Source organism: Juglans microcarpa x Juglans regia, chromosome 7D, assembly GCF_004785595.1.
Source record: "Juglans microcarpa x Juglans regia isolate MS1-56 chromosome 7D, Jm3101_v1.0, whole genome shotgun sequence".
In the NCBI taxonomy this organism is placed as follows: domain Eukaryota; kingdom Viridiplantae; phylum Streptophyta; class Magnoliopsida; order Fagales; family Juglandaceae; genus Juglans; species Juglans microcarpa x Juglans regia.
The window spans coordinates 26472879-26498016 of NC_054606.1; the positions used below are offsets into that span (position 1 = coordinate 26472879).

The window sequence follows — 25138 nt, forward strand, 5'->3', positions numbered from 1 at the left end:
TCAAAACTTCACCAAAAGAATACTTTTTTTTTTTAATCTAAAAATACTTTAAAAAATATATACTCACTAAACTTATTTTTCTTATCTCACTTATTTTAAAATATATTCCTCAATTGTATTTAACCGCAAGACTACACACTTTTCTCTTTCCAAAATGCTAACTTCGAACGTACCGAAAAGAAAGGGTACTACCCTTGAATTACAACCACACACTGAATGCCAACCTCCATTCAATTTAAAACAATTCAAATACACTCGGTAACTATTGTGCAATGAATAAAAGAACACATTAATGAAAGTTGACGTTTTTCTCTTCGGGAAACGTAGATAGACATGGCAGCCACCTTTCTCAGCAGATTTGGAAGGTCCCTTTCTTGTATTTCTAGGAGGGGCTTTTCGACTTCTTGCGATGACAAGCTTCTCCTGCCAAACGGTAAATCCATGAACCTCTACTCTGCGATCAACCAAGCGCTTCACACCGCCTTGGAAACCGATCCTCGGTGAGCTCTCTCTTTCTTTTTCTGGTTTCTTAGGATTCAACTGTCGGTTATGATGAATCTCCGCTTTTTTTTAGCCTGTCATAGAAGGCATAAAAAATTAAAAAAAAAAAAAAGATAGCTTGTTTCTTATTAAACCTATAGCTGTTGCCGGTATATTATTTTTTTTAAGCAAAAATTTAGGCGATAAATTCACAAAATTCCCAAATTTAAAGTTTGTGTCATCATTCATGCGTTTAGTAACCGAAAACTGAGAGGTTTATAAGCATCCCACGAATCGCAGCAGTGCGGAAGATGGCTCCCTTTTACCTATTGTGGTGCACTTGTAAGTAAATGAATGTTCGGAATTATGAAGATGTAGAAAGGACAATGGATGAACTTACTCGCCTCTTCTTAGTCCTTTGTTCCTCTGGACACTAGCTATAGGTTCCAATGGACTAAGCTTGTATGATTTTCTTGCATCTACTTCTATTTCTTTTACTCGGATACTTTGGGCTACGCCTAATCTTTATTATAAGTAAAATCTTCAAATAACTATATAATATAGTATATATATATATATATATATATATAGAGAGAGAGAGAGAGAGAGAGAATGTGTTTCTTTCTGGCAATGTCTATAGTATGGTGTTGAAATTCTTAATACTTACACAATTTTTAAGATGCACAGAACGCTATTATTATTCATGAGGAGTAGCTTTAGTTATTGCTCAGGGCATGAAGTTTATTAATTACTGGCAATGTCCTAGTAACAACTTCAAAACTATAGCATTTAATTATTTAGCCTAATGGCATTTTTTTTCTTTTATATTATTGTTACCTAATAATATCAATAAGATCGCCCTATGGTTTCAAAATATTTGTTTACTTCCGTGATAGCTCAATTCTTATTTCGAAATGATTGAATTAAAATTTTGTCAGTTTTTTAACTCCACAAACTTCTGTATATTGTCTTTTTGTCTAGTGGCTATTCTACAGAGTGGTAATGTATGAGGAATTGATTTCTAACTGAACTATCTTTGATGACTTTCCTTCTTCATGACATTAGTTGGTGTCAATTTTAATTACTCATTCGTGTTAAGGAGGAGATATAAAAGTTTACGGTGGCAATCTGCTAGTCTTGCTTTAGTGGAGGATTTTGACTTTGAAATATTAGTTCATGCTACCTTTACTCAAAGAAATTCTTCTTTTTGAATTGGATTAATTCATGAGCTCTGAAGAACATGGCAGACATTGCTCACTTCTGTGGTTGTCTGAAATCATTTGTTGTAGCTCACTAGATTATTGGATCTTTATGCGAAGATATAAACTCTTTCTGATCATATCTAATTAATGGTTGTTTTTCTTTTTTCTAATATAACTTACCTCATTGTGCTTATGTTTTTAAATATAATCATGTATATTTCCCCTCATTAGTTGCATTTCTTTTTAGTGCATTTGTATTTGGTGAAGATGTGAGCTTTGGTGGCGTCTTCCGTTGCACAACAGGTTTAGCTGATCGATTTGGTAAAAGTAGGGTTTTCAATACCCCTCTGTGTGAACAGGTAGTTTTGTTTTCAGACTTTTACTACACTGCCCTTGTTATTCTATCTATATACCTGATGGTGGTATGTGAACAAGAGTATGTCTTCTTGAGACGAAATTACTGCTTTTTTATATCAAGGCCCCAACAAAATTAGTATTATAGAAAGCTGTACCCGACCATTTGACGATGCATGATACATTTTTTTCATGTTTTTATTCCATTTCTATTATTAGGTTCTATTTCTTTTCGTTATTTAATATATAATTAATATGTTTGAATTAAGGTGCATTTGATGGTGTTATTCTAACACTGCCTTATAATCAGGGCATCGTTGGGTTTGCTATTGGCCTAGCTGCGATGGTGAGTTTGAATTTAGGGTATTTCTGGCTGAGATTAAAAATCAAAACCTCATTACAATTTGCTTTTATTTGGTTGCATCCTAGAGCGGTAAATTTTTGTTTCATCTGACATGATAGGGCAATCGAGCCATAGCAGAAATCCAATTTGCAGACTATATTTTTCCTGCCTTTGATCAGGCATGCCTCCTGCCCACTGAAGTGTTTAATAATTGACTCGCAAATGACTCGAGTAACAGAAAGTTTCTTGTAGATTGTCAATGAAGCTGCAAAGTTCAGATACCGGAGTGGGAATCAGTTCAATTGTGGAGGTAATTTCTCGCTATCATTTTCCTCTCTCTTTTTCTTTCCCCACATATTGAGCTTCAGCATTTCTCCCTAGGTTTAACAATAAGAGCCCCTTATGGAGCTGTAGGCCACGGTGGACATTATCACTCGCAGTCCCCTGAAGCTTTCTTCTGTCATGTTCCTGGTATCAAAGTATGTTTTTAATTCTTCTTAGGCACCTGGTCTGTTTTCAAGGATTTCTTTTTATTTTTCAATTAGTCCTTTTCTTAAAGGATCAGTGGCGCACTTACTAACTGTATGGGATTATTCTGAAGAAACACTTCCATTGTAAGGCTGTCCAATCTGTTAAGAATCGTATGAAGTATCCCCCTGCATGGTATGTGCATTTCAGTGATGTGGTCTTCGTGAAAAGGGAGCTCCATTGGTAGACCATATCTAAAGCAAATGTCAACCACACCAACAGTGAAAACTTGTTTATAAAGTTCTTTTATTTTGAAATTTTGTCTTCACTTTTGTCTTTTCCAGTGGAAAAATGAGAAACCATTTATATCCACAACCATCACATCAGACAATTATGATATTCACGGTAACTTGTAGGACTCTTCTATTCAAATTTGGATTGTCGGATATCTGAAGACATGCATTTTTCTGCTGATGTCCAATACTCACTTTGAGACTTGGACCTGTCCAGAATTTTAGTGATGTTCTGTTTTCTGTCAAATAGCTAAAAAAAAAAAAAAAAAAAAAAAACCTTTAGAAGTGTTTTATTATCTGTATATTAGCTTGCAAATTTTTAAAGCTTAAACATTTATTTGTTGACTTATAAAAGAAAAAAAATTATTAGCTTGCAAATTAATGCTTAAAACTTGTGTGTGCATGTGTCTATCTATCATTATAATTTCAAAAACAGTTATACATTGTCTGCAAGGTTGTTGCTACTACACTGCAAGGTAGCAAGGACCTTATGCAATGATTTCTTTGATAGAGTGGGTTTGGAATGGGTGATGCCTAAAAGGTTGGTTGACATTCTAGCTATCTTGAGGGGCTTACAAGACAATCTACAAATTGCTTCATTATGGAAGATGGCTTCCATTTGCCTATTGCGGTGCATTTGAAGGGTAACAAACGGTAGAAATGTTGTAAGATTGGTGCTCTTGTATATGTCCCGTGTACTTGGCTTTGCCTATATTAATAAATTCTTATTTACTGATAAAAAAAAATTGTAAGATCATGAGCGGGTATTGGACGAACTTAAAGCCTTCTTTTTTAGTATTTTGTTCCCCTGGGAAATTGCAATAGATTTTAATGGACCAAGTTTTCACGATTTTCTTGTATCAGTGGTTAATCCTGCTTTGTTGTGGCTTCTCTATATGTATTGTGTACATGGGCTATGCCTAATGCTTTTATTAATAAAGTTCTCGATTACTTATAGAAATAAAGTATATCGCTTGGTATTGCAGTATTTTTGCTAATTGGTTTCTCTTAAGTCCATTGTCTTCAAAATGCACCATTCATGTCCAAAATGTGCACATAAAAGAAATGTCCAAAGTGTTGCCTCATGGATTTTGAAGCTCCAACAAGATATTTTGTGGAGTGGGCTAGGCGAGGAGTTAAAGCTTCATTTAGTTGGTTGGCATGACATGCTGTAACACCCCAATGGAAGGCCCAAGCCACATGGCTTGTACTCCAAAAGGACTAGTCGATGATACAATTGGAGTTCCATTGAAACCTTATAAAGAGAAAGAACTTCTCTCTCCCAAGCAATCTAGGATCTCATACACCACCTACCCTTATCCTTATCATATGGGGTATCACAATCTCCGCCCCTTAAATTCCAGCGTCCTCGTCGGGCAGTCCATCATAAGTGGTATGACTCAAGTTTCACATTTCTGGTTGGGATGAGCTCTGATACCATTTGTAACGCCCCAATGGAAGGCCCAAGTTACATGACCTATAATCCAAAAGGGCTAGTCAATGATACAATTGGAGCCCCATTGAAACCTTATAAAGAGCAAGAACTTCTCATTCCCAAGCAATATGGGATCCCATACACCACCTACCCTTATCCTTATCATATGGGGTATCACACGTGTACTTTCCAATGAGGGGTGGTGGGTTGGGGGTTCGTAATTTGAGGGTCTTCAACAAGGCCTTCTTAGGGAAATGGATGTGGAGATATAATTATGAGAGGGAAGCATTATTGAAGGTGGTGATCGATACCACGTATGGGAGTACTGCAGGGTGTTGGTGTTTTGACGAAATTAGGGGGGCATATGGAGTGGGGTTATGGAAAAATATCCAGAAAGGTTGGGGGTCCTTCTCTAGACACACTATATTGATGATGGGGGATGGTAATAGAATTAGTTTTTGGCATGATGTTTGTGTTGGAGAAACGGCTCTTAAGGATGCTTATCCCTTTATTTTCAGAATTGCATGGGAACGTGATGCTTTGGTGGCTGATTTGAGGGAAATTACTAATGGCTCACACCAGTGGAATGTCAGCTTCAGCTGGTGTCTTTTGCTGAATTTTCTAACTTGCTGGTATTGGTGATACAGTGGTGGATAAGTTTGTTTGGACTCCTAGCAAAGGAAACTTTTCTGAACGTTCGTTCTATGAGGTCCTTTCTACTCAGGCTAGTAATCACTTTCCTTGGAAGAGCATTTGGAGGAGTAAAGCGCCTTTTAAAGGCTGCTTTTTTTGTTTGGACTGCATCCTTAGGGAAGATCCTGACCATTGACAACCTAAGGAAACGTGGGTTTATCCTTATTGGCTGGTGTTGTATGTGCAAAAATAGTAGCGAAACAATGGATCATTTACTTCTACATTGTGAGTTTGCTAGGGCCTCATGGAATTACTTTTTCAGCAAAGTGGGATTAGCATAGGTTATGCTTGGGAGGGTGGTTGATCTACTAGCTAGTTGGAGAGGGATTCAGGGGATACCCCATATTGCAGCTGTGTGGAAGATGGCTCCCTTTGTCTACTTTGGTTCATTTGAAGGGAAAGGAATGACCAGAATTTTGAGGATCAGGAGCGCTCTTTGGAAGAATCTAAGAGTTTTTTCTTGAAGACTTATTTATGTGGGCCATTGTTATAAATTTTAATGGTCTCAACTTTCATGATTTCCTTGTATCCGTTTCTAGTTCCCAACTAGGTGTAATCTCTTATATACTTCCTGTGTGCTTAGGCTATGCCTATTTCAACATCAATAAAATATCTTCTTTCTTGTAAAAAAAAATTATTACATTTCTCACAAAGTAAGTTCTTATAAAGGTGGTCATCCCTCGAAGCCCACGGCAAGCAAAAGGGTTGTTGCTGTCCTGCATACGTGATCCAAACCCTGTCGTGTTTTTTGAACCAAAGGTATTGCATATTTCTGGTAACTTAATGTATCATTAGCCCATCATTATTTACATCACAATTTGACATTATTCACTGTAAATGTCTTGTGTTTCAGTGGCTTTACCGATTGGCGGTAGAAGAGGTTCCTGAGCATGATTTTATGTTGCCTCTATCAGAGGCAGAGGTATGTTGCTTCTTAATTCAACATTGCTGAATAATTCTAACATAATACTCACTATTAATGTATTTTGGGAACTTTGATAGTAAAGAAATTTGAAAATGTGATGCTAAGGTGATTCGAGAAGGCAGTGATATTACGCTTGTTGGGTGGGGATCTCAGTTATCTGTAATGGAACAGGCCTGTCTTGATGCTGAAAAGGCAAGTGATTCTTATTTCTGGAAAAGTATTCGTCAATGTTTCAAGAAAAAAAGTTCCCTTCAATGTTTCCTGACTGGTGCTATTTTCACAAAGACATTGCTTTTCGATAACTTAAAAGTAAACTTTTCAGGAAATCAATTTTTTTCTAGTCCAGAGATATTCTGAAGTTTAAGGTGCAGTTTGGATAGTGAGTTGAGATAAGATGAGTTGAGATGAAAGTTAAATAAAATACTGTTAGAATATTATTTTTTAATATTATTGTTGTTTTAGGATTTAAAAAAGTTGAATGGTTTATTATATTTTATGTGGAAATTTGAAAAAGTTGTAATGATGAGATGAGATGAGTTGAAACACTTTCACTATCTAAACGGGGCCTAAATGTTTCCTGATTTAAATAAATACAAAATGGCTAATATGTAACTAAGTTTGATTTGTTTGTTATAACCTATGGGGTCGTATCATGAAACATAAAAGATTCTGAATACCATCCACCTTACTTTCATAAACTCCATTCAAACCATGCGGCTTTGCAGGAAGGAATTTCTTGTGAACTGATAGACCTGAAAACTCTAATACCTTGGGATAAGGAAACAGTAGAATCCTCTGTCAGAAAAACTGGAAGACTTCTTGTAAGCATAATTTCTCCATACAAAATATGCTTTATGAGATCTAGTTGGTACCATTATAGATGACCTGTAAAATTTCCTGTGTAGATTAGTCATGAAGCTCCAGTGACAGGAGGCTTTGGGGCTGAAATTTCCGCTTCTATTGTTGAACGTTGTTTCTTAAGGGTAAGCGTATTTTCTCCGTCATCTAAGTGACTGAAGTTACTGAAAAAAGAAAAATCTCAACTTGTAAGAAGTTTCCAATGGCCCGCCCCTTTTCTTTTATTTTTTTCAATACTTGTGAAGTTTTTACTTGGATGGATTCTTTGTGATAATAATGGGATCCTGAATTGAGTCAAGCTGAAATTACATTAAGTTATAGGGAATATCATAACATGACGTAAAAGATATTTTCTTGCGCTTGCTTCCTCAGTCAGCTTGGGTCATTATGGACTTCAGCCGATACCTAGAACTGAGTCACTGAATAGTTTTCGTCTTTTGCAGTTAGAAGCCCCTGTAGCCAGGGTATGTGGTCTGGACACCCCCTTCCCTCTTGTTTTTGAACCTTTCTATATGCCTACAAAGAGCAAGGTAAGTTGGGTGGATCTTTTTCCTGCATATCACCCTTGTTATAATATTTGGGCATACTTCTTGTTGTTGATATGGTATCTGCTCTGCCTTTTTATATGCACAGATGTTGGATGCAATCAAATCAACTGTAAATTACTAGGCGCATTAGTAGCTGTGCTGCTCTATGCTACAGACATTATTGTGTCGTCTTTGTCATCATCATGCATGTCAATAAGGTAATTCGTGCCTCTAGGCTCTCCAATGACGATGAGTACAGGAATAAGAAATTCAAAGGGTGCTCCTCTGTCAATGTATTTTATTGTGAAAAACAAGACTGATAATTTGAGTTTTATACTCAGTCATCCTAACCTGGAATAGATGGAAACGAACGTACGAGGTGTGGTACATTTGGGTGCCCAAATTTGTCCAATACCCCAAAGTGATGGCTGGGTTTATCGAAATTATCATTACCTGATATTCAAATTCCCCCATTGAAATAATAGTGAGTGTAAAAAGAATCGAAGAGGCCTTGCACCTAGACTGACTCTATATGCCTCTATCTACCCATTTTGTTTATTTATCGCATTTGAATGGCTGTGGTTATCATGTTGGGGTTGAAAAACTAGACAGACAAAAATATAAAGGTGGCTGGAATGAAATCCGTAATGGGTTGGGTTTCGACTTCAAACTTTAAAAAAAGGAAAGTAGGGAGCATTTCGCGAGTGTTTATACTTCTTCTCAGTTGTTTGAATCCAACCATATTTCTTTTGCTTTTTTCGACTTCCTAAGCAATCTCTCCGATAAGATTAGGAAAACTTGCCAACCTCAATCGTTCGTAAATAATAATAAACTGCTAACAGTTTCTCACATCATTCGTAGATAATAATAAAATAATTTGTGAATATTTGTAAATAATAAATTGTTTATTAATAATAGTGAATTAATTTGAAAACAGTTGTATTTCCAAATATACCCTTCATCTTCATTTAGGCACAATTCCAAACCGCTACAGTGGTCGTCTTTGAGTTACATATTCACTGGTAGCATAATTGATTTATCTGTAAAATGTGACCATCCTTTGCGTACGTTTGTGGTGAAAGATTCTTTTATTTCTCTGTAGTTTTGGCATTCAAATGCAGACTAATGTCTGCAGCTTACCATTCATTAAATCACCAATTTTACCTTGCATATAAAGACGAGAATAAAACAGCTTTTTTCATTTGATTGGTCCGAAACTGCTGCATTTTTATACATAAACAAATGAGTTTAAATTTAGTATGCATGCCCCCAAAAGTCAAAAGCAGAAAGTTAGAAGATTCTTTTTTTTTTTTCCCCTCGTTTTTTTACTTTTTCACGTTAACTCTGTAAATATAAAGGTTCTTCTCCACTACTTGATCTGAACTAAAAATAAAATGCAGATGCCAAACATATTTTTTTAACTTAACCATTTGAGAACCCAATGCACAATTTGCTTCCATATTTACAACTCAATACAAGCTCGGCAGTTATAGTGCCAGGTTTTCCACCTTAGAAACTTCCCGCAGGCTTCTTCCGATAAAATCTGCATCGAATCCAATACAATGGAGATGAGTTCACCTTGCTATCATGACACAAGAAAACATACATACCAACATGTTCTGTACATTCAAAGGTATTGACCTAATCCTGTTGTACTAAGAGAGAGAGAGAGAGAGTGAGAGACCCAAGGGCAGGTTGTTAGAAATGATATGTACTTTTTTAAAACCCATCACACCAAACAGGGCCGGATAGGAACCTCAACTTGTTTCAGTAATAAAGTTGAAAATCTGACAGGATCAAAACTATAAAGCAATCCAACCTGCTCCATTTGATAGCTCAGGAATTCGTGGGACAAGAAAAATACTTGTTCTATAAAGTCATGATATGATGGCAACCCCAACCAATCATAATATTCCAAACTTTACTTCATGCCTTTTCCTGGCAATCAAACAACAGACTGAAAAAACAACTCTAACGCCAAATCTATAGGAGCAACAAAAGACCCAGGCAGAGAAGCCAAGGAATATCAAGAACACTTCATGGGGCATTAAATTGGGGACTCAATCCCATCACCAAAAATCAGGAATATTGAAAATAAAGGTCTTATCAAAATATAAAATACACCTTGTCGAAACATTCAGAATCAACTCCATAATAATAATCAAATATGAACAAAAGCAATTATAATCAAGTGTCATACCATTGCTGGTTTTTCCTGAACTCTGTAAGAACAGGGTATATGTTCTCGAAGGCTGTATAGGTCTCATCTCTCACCTGAATGATTGAAAATGAAATAGTGCTCATCAGATCACAAGCCAGAATGGAATACAATATCTGGGAGGACAGAACAAAGCAAGTCTAGTGATCTCACCTTAGCTCCTGTAAGAACAATCTTTCCTGACACAAAAATAAGCAGCACAATTTTCGGTTGTTTCATCCGATAGATCAACCCTGGGAACAGCTCTGGTTCATACTGACCATTAGAATGAAAAGAGAAGTCAATAAGGGCTCACCATTCTCTAAATTTTGCATGCTCCAAATAACATTGAAATTTTGCCAAAGAAAAATGATACCTACACAAACTCATTTAGGGATCATTTATTCAATATCAACTGGCCTTTTTGAAGTCAAGATAATAATTTTCTGAACGGTTCAATTTACATACTATCCATTTTGTCAAGTCAACACATGAGAAATATCAATTTATATATAAAAATGTACACACGTGTGTGTATGCTCATACATATGTATATTTGTATGAATGTATGAATGCATACATGTTCATATGTATTGACTGCATGTATACACATACAAGACAACAAAAGAATTCAAAGAAAGAGCTCAATTTCAAAATGGCTTTATAGGACAACCTCCTCTCCAATCACAGACACATAACTCAAACAAAAATACCAAATAATGGACACGGATGAACATACTCTCATCACTTACACTTGAAAAGGCACCATGGGAATATGCAAGGCCTTCAAGCCTGATGGGGAATTTAACATCACAAGAGCCGACAATGTTCTGAATCTTGAAATCCTGCAATAGTGAAAACCATGTGTCAGACAAACAATAAACCTTTTGTAGTGTAACAAGCTGCATATGTAAAAATCTCTATTTTTATGTACATACATATTTATGAGAGAGAGTGAGAGAGAGAGAGTTGCATCAAAATAAATACCTTGAACTTAGCTGGAAAACCAAGCTTCTGAATAATACGAGCATACTGAAAAGCAGAGAGATCATGTAAGGATTGATAAAAAGGCACTTCAATATTAAAACAACAGTATTAGCTCCTTCTGAAGCCATAAACTATTTGCATTTTATGGACACAAAATGATGGATGGGCAATTATTATCATTTCTCCTTTCCTTCTCATAAAAGATGGAACTGTAGTTCAGATAGGTTATGGGATTGCATAGTTCAACATTTATTCCTGTTAAGATGTCAAGTTTTGGATGCTAGTTTAAAGATCTTAGCCATTTGCAAAGGAAACCAGAACTACAAATTTTCAAACCGCTTGCCAGTCATCTACATCTCCCATATAGGCCTATATCTAAATCCTTGTATATGCAGCCAGATATAATCTGCAAGGCATCATTACCTTTCGTGCAGCCAACTTTGACTGTTGTTCACTCTTAGCTCCAGTACAAACCTAAACATCATGAAGCGTGTCAGTACAGAGTGTAACTATTAAAAATGAAAAAGAAATTAAAGACATAAATGATGTATAGGTTATAAGAAAACATGGTAAGGTTTAAAAAAAAGACCCTGAATTCGCAATTCCAAATGAAGAACAGCTAAAGCAGCAGATTCATTTCACTACAGCAGCAAATCCTCACCTTTCCATTCAATTCTGTGACCAAAATTTTACCTCATTACAAATTTCTATTTGATAAGTAAAGAAATTTTATTAAGGTGCAAAGCAGCAACCCAATCTAATCAGGAGGTATATCGTAGAAGGCACCTACTTAGGGAGAAGTAAAGCAACCAGACATATATCATAGATAATTGGAAAAGCTAGGACCACTATAAACTCACATCTAGGCATAGTGATTTTTAGCACAATGGCTCTTAGCTCTAGCATCTTCTATTCACAATCCTAAAAGGATCAAGAATTGAGTTCCTTCTAATTACACCACATTTAAGGACAAAAGAACTGCCCACCAAGCTTCTGCGCTACACTGGATAACATTTTTTACCTCTCCAACCAGCCAAATCTATCATCCACTGTAACATGACCCATGCTACAACAAAAGATGGAAAACTGAGACCCACACATAGAGGTCCATTGGTACGGTATGCGCAAGAAATGTCCCTTTCACAGAATATCCAAAGGTAGCATCTCAACTGCTGCTGTCCAAATGACCTCAAAATTTATTTTGCTGAAAGGGATCCAATGGGTCCTCCCCACACCCCTACCTACAAGCCTGAAAGAGTACAAGAGTTGAAAGAATGATGAAATCAACTCACTTTCCACTACTACACTGATCTTGCAAAGACAATATTTCATTGTCTAGAACCATGAGAAAGCACTTAAAATCTAATAATGCTAGGTGATGTTCTCCACCCCCCTCCCCCCCCAAAAAAAAAAGACCCCGTCCTCTCCACATGTTGTCATGCATAACTTCCTTTTTTATTTTTATTTTTTATCATGCATAACTTCCACAACAGTTCTCCACAAAGCCTGCCTCCATTTCTGTGGCATAGTGATATAACCATTTTCCCAAAAGAGTTCAATTGAATGATAGGTATCTGACACTGAGACAATCCAACTAAATGGATTTTAAGCTCATCACCGACTCCCATGCCACAAGAAATTTCTCTAAAGCTTCTCAATGTAATTAGCCACACCAAGTATAAGGAACACTAAAAAAGTGACAAATAATAAGTAGGCAGATTGGATAGCATGCTTTTGATCAATCAATAAGCTTCTGCTTATCTGAAGATTTGGATTCATCTATTTCAACTTAATTGAGCTCATTGTCCACAAACTCCTTTTCCATCCATGTGGCCTCCTATTACCGATAGCATGTGCAAAAAGTATGGGGAGTTCGTCAATCACCTTCACTATGAGATTTCCATGACCCCATGGAACAAATTTTTTGCAAGGGTGGGGACCACCTTGGGTGATGCCAAGAAAGGTGGTGGATCTCTTAGCATCCTGGAGAGGCTTTCAGGGTAACTTACAGATTGTAGCAATTTGGAAGGGGTTCCATTATGCCTATGGTGGTGTCTTTAGCGGGAGAGGAACAAAAGAAGCTTTGAAGATTGTGAGCGATCAATGCCAGAGCTAGAAACCTTCTTTTTAATACTTTACTCCATTGGTCGATAGTAATTGATTTTAACAGCAAAAACTTTCATGAATTTCATTGAATCACTAGATCATCATGCGTAGGTGATGCTAGTATATGTCCCATGTACTTAGGCACTTGCCTATTCTGATTATCAATAAAAACTTTGTTTACCGACAAAAAAAAATAACCGATAAAATCAAAGGCGAGACCATCCAACTTAGCGCCAACTAAATTGTTAAGAGAAATGATGTCATTACGATAACACAATATCCTCTCTAATGTTGGATTTGAATAAACAAAATAATTATCCAATGATTCAATGGTGGTCTTCAATTTGATTTAGCCACTTAGTGGCAAAACTTGGGATTCCTACCCCTTAGGCAAACAAAGTGCCATTGACTTTTGTCTCCAACCTAAAAGATTCATCAAGGGGATATTACATTGAATCCTATTCTAAACTCTAGAGAGAGAAGCTCCAACTTCTCTCTAAAAACTTTCTCACTTCCGAATTTAGCTTGAGGGGGCTGAGGGGAGAAGCCAACGCTCCCAACCCCCTCCCCGTTTGTGTTTCTTTGGTTTTGTTTTCATTTCTGTGCTTTAGTAGATCTAATATAAGCGGAACACGTTCCGGTCTTCCCCGTCTCAGCTTATTTTTTTCTTTTTTCGATCTCTTTTCTTTTCGTTTTAGATCTGTTTCTTCTTCAGCACCATCTGTCTCTTTCATTTCTGTGTGTCCTCGCTTGGTGCCGCCAGTGCTGGGGCTGAGCTCTTGAGCCGCAAGGACCAAGAAACCCGCATGAGATGGTTCCGGGATGGTGCTCACACGATGGTGTCATGCGTTGCCGTGCGATGGTCCGGTGCGATGCGATGGTCCTGTGCCGTGCGATGGAGCGATTTGTGCCGTGTGTGGTGCGATGGTCCTGTGTTGTGCAAAGGTCCGTCTGTGCCACGTGAAGGTGTGAGGATGTCGTGCGTTTCATGCTTGTGTGATGGGTGGTTGTTTTGTCAGATGGGTGCTTGTATGGCCGTTATTCGTGCGATGGGTCGGCCAAGCCAGGGCTAGGTGAGAGAGACAGTGGAGGAAGCTATTTTCGAAGCCTAGGTGGAGGGTGTCGAACCTCACGCAGAGGATGGGCGGCGGATGAAGATCGGGTGTAGGAGAAGAAGAAAAGAAAAGAGAAGAAAGAAAGAAGAAAAAAGGAAAGCGAAAATTGAAAAATTGAAGGGGGTGGCGGCAATTAAAACCCTTAGGCTGCCCTCCCACTTGCAAATAGGCTGGATCTTTTTAAGCTGGGCCATGTGTTTTGTTTATTGTGTAGAGTATCTCTGCTCTTTGCAAGGTTTTATTTGGTGTTTGTATTTTGTTTATCTCATTTTAATAAAAGAAATAGGCTATTGGACTTATGTCCATAGTTGGGTGGTTGAATACCCCTCCCCTTTTGGAGGATGCGGTTGGTTGGGATACCTCTCCTCCTTTGAAGGATGGGGTTTGGTTGGGATACCCTTTCCTCCTTTGGAGGTAGGGATGTGTTTTATCTCTGTTTTATACATAGAGTGATACTCTTTTATGAGAGTTTCTAGAAGTTTAGATAATATCCGTCGCAAAGCAATTTGTGTGCAGGGAGGCGTATAACAGATACGTAATTTGGCTTGTATTCAGAGTTTTCTCTGTATTGACTAGTCACAGCTGTAACTTCCTTTATGGATGAAATGAAGTCTATTTTCTATTAAAAAAAAAAGATTGATTAGGGGAACTTTCATAACTATAGGACTACCAAAGCCTCCACTGAGAAACACATGCAGGCTGAGCTTCCCACACATAGGAAATGAGAAATCTAAAAGGCCCTATTCAAAGATAAAATTCAAAAGCCTTTGAAATAGCAAAGGAAAATTGAGTTTCTTGTTCATTCAGAAACGAAATAATATTAAAAATTAAATCACCCCCAATGTACCATAGTATAGTCCACTTGCTTAATACTCCAACCAATACATCCAACAACTACCTTCTATCGCCATCTAAGTTTGGTTCCAACAAAAGCCAATTGGAAGTTGTCCTAAACATTTCTTAAGGTACAAGCCACAGTATAATCCACCACTCTTCAATTTTTCTACCACCATTCTATCCCACATTAATAACACAACAACAACCCCTACCATGTTCGAATAACACCAATCCACATGTTGAAAAGACAATAAACTGCACACACTAGCCCTTGACAGCATCTCAATTTTTCAGTTTCTTGAAGGCAAACAATCTCCGCCTTCTAGCCTAACCCTCATCCATTTATTACACTCATTCAACTGTTTCACATTTCACATCAGTAACCTAGGCTTCATCACTAACAAATTAAACCTTGTATTCTTTGAAGTTACTCTTCTGCTGATGACTGAACCTCCCCTTTAGTCTTCTTGAGGAGTCTTTTTTTGGGCATTTCAGCACAAAGTGACTATAAAACATCGACCATCTTGCAAAGCATACTGCTAAAACCACACCTCTTTGCCTTCACTTATGACCATGAAACCTCTCTAACCACCTCCTCGATACTCTATAAGAGCCAAGAATCTGCAATGACTATCGGAACATCTTTGGGCCACATATGCTCCATTTCCAACTACGGGACTTCTCACAAATGCCATCAACCCCACCACCTGCTTAACAATAGCCAACAAACAACCAACACTAATCTTCCCCAATGATAACAATCGACTAACCCCTCACTTCTTTTAGTATTCCATTAAACCAAGACACCTTCCTCTACCAAGCTTGGCTGGAGAGATTAGGGTTTCATTTTTTTATTTTGAATCAAAGAATCTTTTTGTGATCAAGCAAATGACATAAGTTTCATTTACAAGTATCACTCAAGTACAAATCAAGGAACCATACTTGTCAATTTTCATGATAGAGAAAGAGGCCAAACTATTGATCACGACAACAGTAACAACTAAAGCGAACCAAGATGGCATTCTAAAGCTATAAAAATCAGCATATTTGCAATTATAAAAGGTACCGGATGCTTTGGCAAAACCTACCATCTTTCCAGAAGCAAAAATTAAGGCTGTGGTTTTTGGCTCCCTTATCCTCATAATTACAGCAGCAAACCGCTACAAGAACAAAACAGAAGCAAATTTAAATGTTACATGTTGTATGAAGCAAGAAACATGATTGTATATAAAAACCCAACAATCTTAACCATCTTCATCAAATCATGTCAAATTTCATCGAGAAAAAAGGAGGTACAGTGGAAAACGGGTAATCAAGTACATATAAAATCAATGAGGAGGCAAACTCATTGCATCATTCAGCATATTTACTAAACTGCATATACGTACGGAATGCTAAGCATTGTGATTATTAATTAACCCCCCCAAAAAAGAAGGAAAAACCGTATGAAAGATCACAATTTTAGTCAATAACTATTCAATCATTGTATTAAAGGATAAGAGAGACAGAAATCCCCACAATCACATACCTTGGGATTGTATTCTGCATTACGAGCTTGAAGTGCAATGGCCTTAAGATCCAACTTGCAATCCAAATTGACCGTTGACACAATATTCCTAAAGAGCAAACCATACTTTGTTAGCCTATAATGACTTAGCCAAAGAAGGACATCATCTCCCATGGTATCCCGAATATTGTGAAGGTGTTGAATGTAGATGCATCCCATACCGAGTGTATACAAGGTCGAAATCTCTTTTTTTTTATTAGCACTGGGTGTCCGAGAACAGTGTTCCGACTAATCCCGATGGTGCACAAGCTCTCGGCAAGGAGTTTCCCGCAAATGCACCTCGGGTAATTCAATGGAAAAATCTCTCAATCCAATAACCCCTAGAGATTGTTTGCACCCAATGGAATTTGAACCTTGGACCTTGGAGGGAGCATACCACCAAGACCAAGGCATTTACCACTTGACTAACATATCCCTAGATAGCGAAAAATACTATGAGAACTACCCTAGCAACACATTACTCAAAATCACAACACCACAATGACTCCTGATAAAAACATTTGGGTTTGAGCGTAGGAAATTATGGTACCTTGGTTATCATGAAAGTGTGACATAGACATGCACTAAAACTAGGAAATGTGGTAACACATCCTGAATCGTGAGATTCCCATTTTGACACTAATTACAGTTTTTAAGTTCACAACCTAAATATATCAATTAATATGCTCAACTCAGAACCCACCACGCAAAGACAATCAACCCAACCACATGAAACCAAGTGTGTGGGCAGAAACAACTAAAAAGTTCTATTATTGAGAAACAGTCCAAAATCGTATAATGCAAACAATTTATAAGGTAAATGTTTGCCTCCGGTCCAGTGACTTGACACATTCTTAAAACAAGTTAAACAATAAGGTTATTTCCCACTAACCCAAAACAGCTATTCACAATGAATGCAGGAAAGCTTCCTTTTGTTATAGTAGGTTTCACAAATTATGGTAAGTGATAGCAAGCCACTTGCAATACTTAAAAGGAATCAATGAAAAAAAATGATCAAGCCAATTAACACACTTAATATGGCAAACTAGGAAGAATAAAAGACCCACCTGTGTGCTTTGGAGTGCAGCCTATGCACCTTGTAATGAAGTTTTATTACTTAAAAATAGATTATACAGAAAACATTGCACAAAATACTATAACAGGGACATGGCACATAAGACGTCAAAACTGTCAACGCAAAGCTCTAGCATATCAAAACCTCAATACAGCTACTGTGAGTTTGTGCAGATGTGTCAGGACCATGATAAAGATATGCTCACCGCACCATTCTCACTGGATGCAAGACGTGATGCTTGGGTTCAGCGGATTGTGAAAGTTTTGCATTGAAATGTCTTAAATGTCACATTGGGGGTGCACTAGTTAGAATAAAGTACATAAGCAATTACAGGAATCATAATTATGTCAAAAAAAAAAACACGTTCTCTCTTTTCGAGGTCCAAAAGTGAAGAACGTAAAACAAATAGGATCAAATGTAAAGCAGCAGTTTCTTGGCAGAATTTTGGGCGGCAAGATACTTTAGTAGCTAGTCTTTTTTTATACGTAGACTTTAGTAACTAGTCCTTTTAGATAAATGTGGCTTACGTGTCCCCCGTCGGTTCAAAGGATGTCAATCACAAAAAAAATATACATTCAGACTATACATGGCTGTAAAAAAAGGTGGCCCACATTAGAACGACATAGCATTTCATTGTTGAATACACTACCAATTACATCACTCAAACGTCCATACATCAACCTGACAAAGTACACTAGCCCATTGTAACATCCTCAAACTCATGGTTCATATCATCGTAAAGAAAGCATCATCCTCTTCGGCATCTTACAACAATTGACGCGAATCTGGATTTTATGTTTTCATGATTTAACGCGAAGGCTAGCTAAACTAGCAAGCGGTAGGTTTAATCAAAGAGTACAAAGAAAATAGGAACTCACTGAAGGGTAGGGACGATCCCAGAAGGATGCTTCTTAAGATCTACGGGCTGGCTTCCTTCCGAGCCTCCTTGATCCGCCATTCCTTACAGGTTCTTTTGCTCTGTAAAACCAACAAGAGGAAGAAAACGAAATGAAAATTATTTACCACTAAAACCCGTTTCTACCAACACCCAGATAGAGTTAATACATATAATGAATAGGATAGATACGAAAACCTTACAATCATCCCTAAATAAAATTATATTAGAAATGAACTTCTATGTCCTCAGATCCGCTCAGACAATAATAAAACACGGACTCTGTAATAACTAACAGAAAAGTTCACAAAAAAATTTAGAAAGAAAAAGAAAAATAAGTTTCGAGCGTCAATAAAAAATAAAAAATAAACTTAAAAAGTATAGAGGTGAAAGACCCACTAAGATAAGAAAAAGAAAAAGACAATTTTGCAGGGTCAGGGAACAAAGGAGTCAAGGAAATCGGGTTCAGCTGGGTTTTTCGTTCTTAAACAAATAATAAAATAAAATAAAATCGTTCGTTAGGAGTGTAATAATGGAATAATCAGGTTGTAAGAGCTAAAAAATAAAGTAAAGAGATGAAATTTGGAAAGGATCTGAGGATCGGCAGCAAATAGGAGGGAGAACAAGAGGAATTGGACCTTTTTTCTTGTATTGGTAGGATTAGGGATCCGCGATTTTAAAGAAATGGACTTGAGAATCGGAGATGGATAAAGAAAACTGGAAGAGGGAGCGGGAAGAATTCGAAAAGAGGGTGATTTTATAGGTTTTTGTTTTCAAGGTGGCTTTTATAAGAGATTTATAAGATCTGAGAGAGTCGAAGGGAGAGGGTGTTTGTTCTGTTCTGACAGAGGGTGGGCGAGAGGATTTTGAGAGAGATTGTGCTGCTGCTGTGGAAGGATCTCGGGGAGTTTCTTGGTATGGAGGGCCAAGATCGCGTTGCGGGTTTATCTTAGCCCCTTATTTCTTACTTCCCTAAATTAGCCTTGTCTCTATTCCCATTGTCTATCATCATGAAGGGGGTATTTTCGGAATCTTAAAGAGGAATTTGTAGCCTCCAATCCTTGTGGGTTTCTTTATATCAAGTCCAATCGCACACCGCCACGTTCTTATTAACCAGCAAATGCAACTGTTTTTCATTTTTTGAAGCAAAATATAGCCATTATAGCATTGGGGAGTGATAAACTTACTATTCTATTACTATCTATTTGTTATTTAAGTGTATTTTAAATTTTTTTTATTTTTTTTATCATTTTTAACTATTTTTTAATCATTAAAAAAATATATAACTTTATTGATACTCACTTTCTTAATTATTAAGTAAAAAAAAATCAAATATAAAAAAAATAATAGATAAATAGTAATAGGATAGTAACTCTATCATTATTCTATAGTATTCTCAGTGAAAATTAGTAATAGAGATGAAAAAATGAATTAGATAAACTGATCTAAACCAAGTTTTAGCTACACTATATCCAAAATTAAAGTTAAATTTATTTGTAACAGTAGATGGAACAAATGTTTAGTTTATTATTTCTTTGGTACACTCTCTCTCTCCTCTGGGTAAATTAGTAATGGAGGATGCTGCTTGCGCTAGAAGTTGACAGTTTAGTGACCTACTGCTTCCCAATGCCATGCCTTTTGGTATAGGAAAAATCTTACCGCAAGTAATTTTGTGCATTAATTCATGTACTAATATTAATATATAATACATATATTTAATAAAATGATGTGAATTAAAAATAAAAATAATTTTTATGATATAAGAGATTTTCTTCTTCTCTCAAAAAAAATTTTTTTATTTTTTTTTTAAATTAAAAAAATTATCGATACGCGATATAGTGCACGAACTCACTTGTACCTAACGAAACTCGTTGGTACAAAGGGCCCATACCCTTTGGGCTGTGATTAAATGGCTGTTGTGCGAGGAAAGCATACCAAAACCACACCTCAAATGACCATTAAAAATTAGCATTGATTACTAATTTAACCAATAATTAGCATTGAAAATATGATTTTTTTAACCAATAGTTTAATTAGAATTTGATTACTAATTAACATATAATTGGTAGAATGGTAAAATATAATAAAATTAAAAAAATTAAATTAATATTATTTTATTATTATATAATGAATAAATAGATAATCTAATGTAGAGATTTGATATGAATAGAATCGGCAAAAGTAAATTCATTTCATATTAACCAAAACTTGTATTTGGCTTTGGCTTTGGCTTTGGCTATACAGTTATCAAATCAGAATCATAAATACCCATAAGTCACAAAGTCTCAAAATTAACCAAAGTCAATTACACCTTACCATGAGTTCATCAAAAGTTTCTTAAAACAAGACAACAAATATATCTACATAATCTTGTCCAAACGAGGACAGGCCCACGCCTCATTCCCTATGCTGTGAAGGGTCACCCTACTAATGATCACCCCTTTGTTGTTTAGATTATAATAAAAATCTACAGCTTCGAAGAACGTAACCGTAGTGAAATTATCACAGTGAGATTTTATGAAATCTCAGCAAGTAAATACATATTGATAGTTATATAATATGAGATGACAATAAATATGTTGAAAGTGATAAACCAAGAATTTCCAGGAAATGAGATCTACTTATCGAGGAAAGGAAACCAAACAACTAATACTCACATGAGCAATAAGAATGAAAACAATAATAATAATATGCATACCTTTAGATTTAAACATGACGAAGAAATCGAGTAATACTATTCATAGCTTTAAAACTTTAAGGAATCGGAAAACAAAACATTGTATTTAGTCCAACCATAAAAATCCAAGGCAATCACAATAATACAGCTTTAACTCAATAAATGCCTTCCAAGCATTCCATGCTTAACATAAACCCAAACCTCCTACATCAAAGAACCTCAAAGCTCCTACATCCAAGAACCTCAAGTTCTCCATTAACTACAAGTTCAATTAAGGATCCCAGGCTCTCTTATAAACCAAATCACACGAGGACCTTCATTAGTCATCTCTAAAACGTTTCTTTTTAATTAACTTATGCACCACGACGTCCCTATAAGGATCGTGTACACACACTAGCTCATTTTGTTACATCGAGGGTAACGACTACAGTATCTGCCCTTCGTTACAAGTAGCGCCTCGCTTTGCATACCCATCCTTGACCATAATGTTCTCTAGCCTCAACCAGTAGAGAAGCAACGAGTATAGTACAATAGTGTTATTGTTCTGTTTGAGCCTGTCACGCCGAGGGTTAACTCAAGAGATGTCAATCCATCATTATGTGATCCTAAGTGACTAGGGAGCTCCACTAAGATAATGTCTCATCTCGACTTGTGGTCGTGAGACACACACACACTCCCCCTAGTAAAACAGTCAATCATCCCTTTTGCAAAACCAGCGTCAACCCAAGAGATGTCAACCCATCATTTTGCGCTCGTTTGAACTCCATTGCATGAACAATGCATGAGCTGGAGAGCAAGCAGATCCAAAGTAATGACACGAGGAAATGCTAGATAAAACATGCATACTTCATAGTCACTCACTTATGGTAAGATATGCATAAAACACGCATACTTCACAGCCTCTCGGAACGAGCCTTAGCCCTTCCAACTTTCATGCAACTTTAACCAATTCCATACCTCCAACTTCCACTTGCCCATTCTTATTCATACACTAAGTTCTAAATCGTCAGTATTATGACTCTACATCAACCATATACAACACATATAACATAGTCCATTTACTTACTCAACATATATACAACCGGTCCAAGAATATAGCAAACACTTAGAGGCCATGCGTTAGATAATGAGATGAGATGAGTATTAATAAATAGTAATGAAATGATTTGTGAATAATAGTAAAATTTTTTGAGTTAAGATCTTTTATTATTTTTTGAGAAATAAGAGAAAAATTGAATAAAAATATTATAAATTTAAAAATTTGTTTGAATATAAATTTTTAATATTGTTTTTGTTTTAAAATTTGAAAAAGATGTATTATTTTTTGTGTTTTGTTAGGAAGTTTAAAAAATATTGTATTATGTTTTGTATTCTGATAATAATTAAGGAATGATTTGATTAAAAAAGTTGAAAAATTGAAATAAAAAAACGTTTTGTATTTGAGTAACTCAGTGTCCAAGACTCCAAACTAACCTCAATCATCCAACATTCAATTACTTTATGTCATACTATTCAAGTTTAAGGTCTCAGACTCTCATACTTACATTGATGAAATGAAAATTGAAAATTAAATAAATATTATTAAAATATAATTTTTATTTTGAGATTTAAAAAAATAAAACTGTTTATTATATTTTTATATGAGTTTAAAAAAATTATAATCATTAGATAAGATAAGATGAGTTAAAATAGTTCGTAACAATTCAAGCATACTTGCTTCAAGTTATACTCTTGTCATAATATGGTTTGCCGCTCCATACAAACATATAACACCTTAATCCATCCATATATTTCTATGATCACAATCACTAACAACTTAATTTGTGCAAGGAAAATAAAGGTCTGCCCAAGAGAAGTGGTTGTTCAGTGCTTCTTTGTTTTCTTGTAAGATCTCACGTCTATTTCATATACAGTTATACAGTTGTTGGGCGGCACAATGGTCAAAATACCACGAAAATGCTGCCTTAGAACATTAGTATTAGTCTATACATATGCAAAATCATCTCTTTTACATATCCATTTTACCATTCAACCAAAATTCACATTGACTTATGCATATTTGAGATAAAATAATAATAAAATATTATTATTTTATTATTATTATTTTTTTGCTAAAATCAAATTTTTTATATAGATTTTACAATTAGCATTCATTACATATATTTGACATTAATAATACAAATGCAATAATAAAGAATATAATTTTTTTATATATTATATTAAAAATATAATAAAATGAAAAAATATATATAATATATTATAATAATAAAATAAATGTGCAAGTGAAGATTTGTTGTATAACTTGTGTTGTTGAAAGAAGGAGAAAAGAAAAGTATTGTGAGAGAGAGAGAGTGAAAGGAGAGATAAATAATGATTAAAATATGATTTATATGGTGAATAATGGTTATCCAAATTTAGAGAAGCACAGTTCATAAATAGCTAAATATTTAGATATATATAAACTAATATAGAGAATTTTAAAGTCATTGACTTTGCATATACATATGCATAGATCAATACTAATACTCTTACAAGTTCCAAGATCCACAATATCACGATAATGCTGCCTCCCAAGAAACGGAAGTATATCAAGCTATGTTTAAGGGACTCGTATTTCCTTCTTCTTGAAAATTACTTCCGTTCCTACGTTTGCTTTTAGATTCAGGTTACACATATTTAAATTCTCTATTTCTATTGACACTTATTTTAGATTTTATAAGAAAAAGAAGACTAAATCACTGCCATTTTAAAATCAACAAGAGCGGTGCTAATCTGCTCCCGGCTACAAATTATGCTAAAATCAGTTTTTTTTATTTTTTTATTTATATTTATTTATTATTTTAAAATATTTTAAAAAATATAAAAAAAAATATCATTATACTAATACTCACTTTTTTAATTATTTAAAAAACGTTAAAATACATGAAGAAGTATAAAAAGTAGCGTCATTCTATCAAGAAATCTCCTGTTCATCACGTCCGATGCCACTTTTCCTCTGAAGGTTTATCGTTATATTTCCCCACAAGTTCTTTAATTTTAAAATACCATGTTCCGTATGGACAGGACAGCATTGAAGAGGAATTGCAATTTGCACTGTTGCATCTGTGATTTAAGATCTTCCTATTCTCTATTTTTCTACTACCACCCTTCGTTAAAGTTCGGATTGAGATTCTCGTTAAAATGACCGAGTAAAAGCTAAAAAAAACAAAAACAAAAACAAATCTAAAAGTATCAAAACATCACCAAAAAAAGAGAGTTCGAGAAAAAGATGAGAAGGGATGAAGGAGGCCTCAGAGATCTTGGTGGATAGGAATCATCAGATGGAGGATTATTTATGTCCCCTATCAAGAGTAGCAAATATCGTTTCTCACATCAACGGCCTCCCACTCAAATCTCTATCCATCAATCGTAACCCTTAAAAAAATGTATTCCAATTTATAAAACTGAAACTCGATTTCTACTTTCATTTAAAAAGAACTAAAGGAACGAAAAATCATTTATATGAAGATGTTGTCAGAAGTAGCTGGTTGTGAAATCATATACCAAATATCAGTGGGAATCCGTCTGATTTTTCTCATCATTCAACATCATTCATATTCAAACCTTGACCATCCAAATAATCTTTAGAAATTAAAAACAAGAACACTAAAATAAATAAATGAAATTAAAAATTAAGTTTCATAGTTGTGAGTTTAGTTGAAATAAAAAACTCATCACTCCCTATTTCTTTCCATCCCATCTGGGAGGCCAGCCGCTTACCTTTATCCATAGAGATCCAGATTTTAAAAAACACAAAAAGCGAAAAGAAAAGATGAAAACACAACCTTTGATTGAATGCATAGCCGGCCGCAATGGGATGGGTGGGAGATGATCTCAAAACCAACCAAAAGCCATTAATTCATCAAAGCAAGCCGAACCAGCGAAGAGAGACTGGGTTTTATGCTCCTTTTATAGAAGAAAAGATTGAGAAACCCTAGGCTACAAATTACAAAAGAACGAGTAACCCTAGGAAAAGAGGGCTGGCGGCGGCGTTAGGGTAACTCTAAAGTTGTGACTACTGGTATGGGTTGTATTTGGGCTTTCTAGACCGATCCAGTTCTGAAAAAGCCTTTTGCTTGATAATTT

The 25138-nt window shown here is 35.7% G+C and overlaps 2 protein-coding genes and 2 non-coding genes across 5 annotated transcripts; 1 reads left to right on the forward strand and 3 right to left on the reverse strand.

Moving 5' to 3' along the window:
- Positions 1–307: 307 nt before the first annotated feature.
- LOC121239264 (2-oxoisovalerate dehydrogenase subunit beta 1, mitochondrial) lies at positions 308–8037 on the forward strand. 2 transcript variants are annotated; one of them, XM_041136475.1, is made up of 13 exons: positions 308–500; positions 1930–2041; positions 2347–2382; positions 2499–2558; positions 2632–2689; positions 2761–2858; positions 5938–6027; positions 6122–6190; positions 6299–6385; positions 6919–7014; positions 7099–7176; positions 7495–7581; positions 7685–8037. In XM_041136475.1, exons 1-13 carry the CDS (start codon positions 334–336, stop codon positions 7718–7720), a joined length of 1074 nt encoding a protein of 357 aa, XP_040992409.1. In that variant the 5' UTR covers positions 308–333; the 3' UTR covers positions 7721–8037. The 2 variants fall into 2 exon arrangements, 1 of the variants encoding a protein (XP_040992409.1); XR_005935267.1 differs by lacking the exon at positions 7685–8037 and having other exon boundaries at positions 7104–7176; positions 7495–7569.
- An 870-nt stretch (positions 8038–8907) lies between these two features.
- LOC121239265 (TATA-box-binding protein) lies at positions 8908–19259 on the reverse strand. Its single transcript, XM_041136476.1, has 10 exons — positions 18975–19259; positions 18320–18419; positions 16349–16436; positions 15909–15980; positions 11186–11236; positions 10763–10807; positions 10528–10620; positions 9950–10051; positions 9779–9852; positions 8908–9121 (listed from the first exon to the last, which is right to left on the reverse strand). Coding segments are annotated over exons 2-10 (606 nt in total). The 5' UTR covers positions 18400–18419; positions 18975–19259; the 3' UTR covers positions 8908–9120.
- Positions 19260–24299: 5040 nt separating this feature from the next.
- On the reverse strand, positions 24300–24394 carry LOC121240116. Its single transcript, XR_005935448.1, has one exon. It is a non-coding gene; the product is annotated as a small nucleolar RNA SNORD24 (small nucleolar RNA).
- A 127-nt stretch (positions 24395–24521) lies between these two features.
- On the reverse strand, positions 24522–24600 carry LOC121240146. Its single transcript, XR_005935473.1, has one exon. It is a non-coding gene; the product is annotated as a small nucleolar RNA R12 (small nucleolar RNA).
- Between the last annotated feature and the right edge of the window lie 538 nt (positions 24601–25138).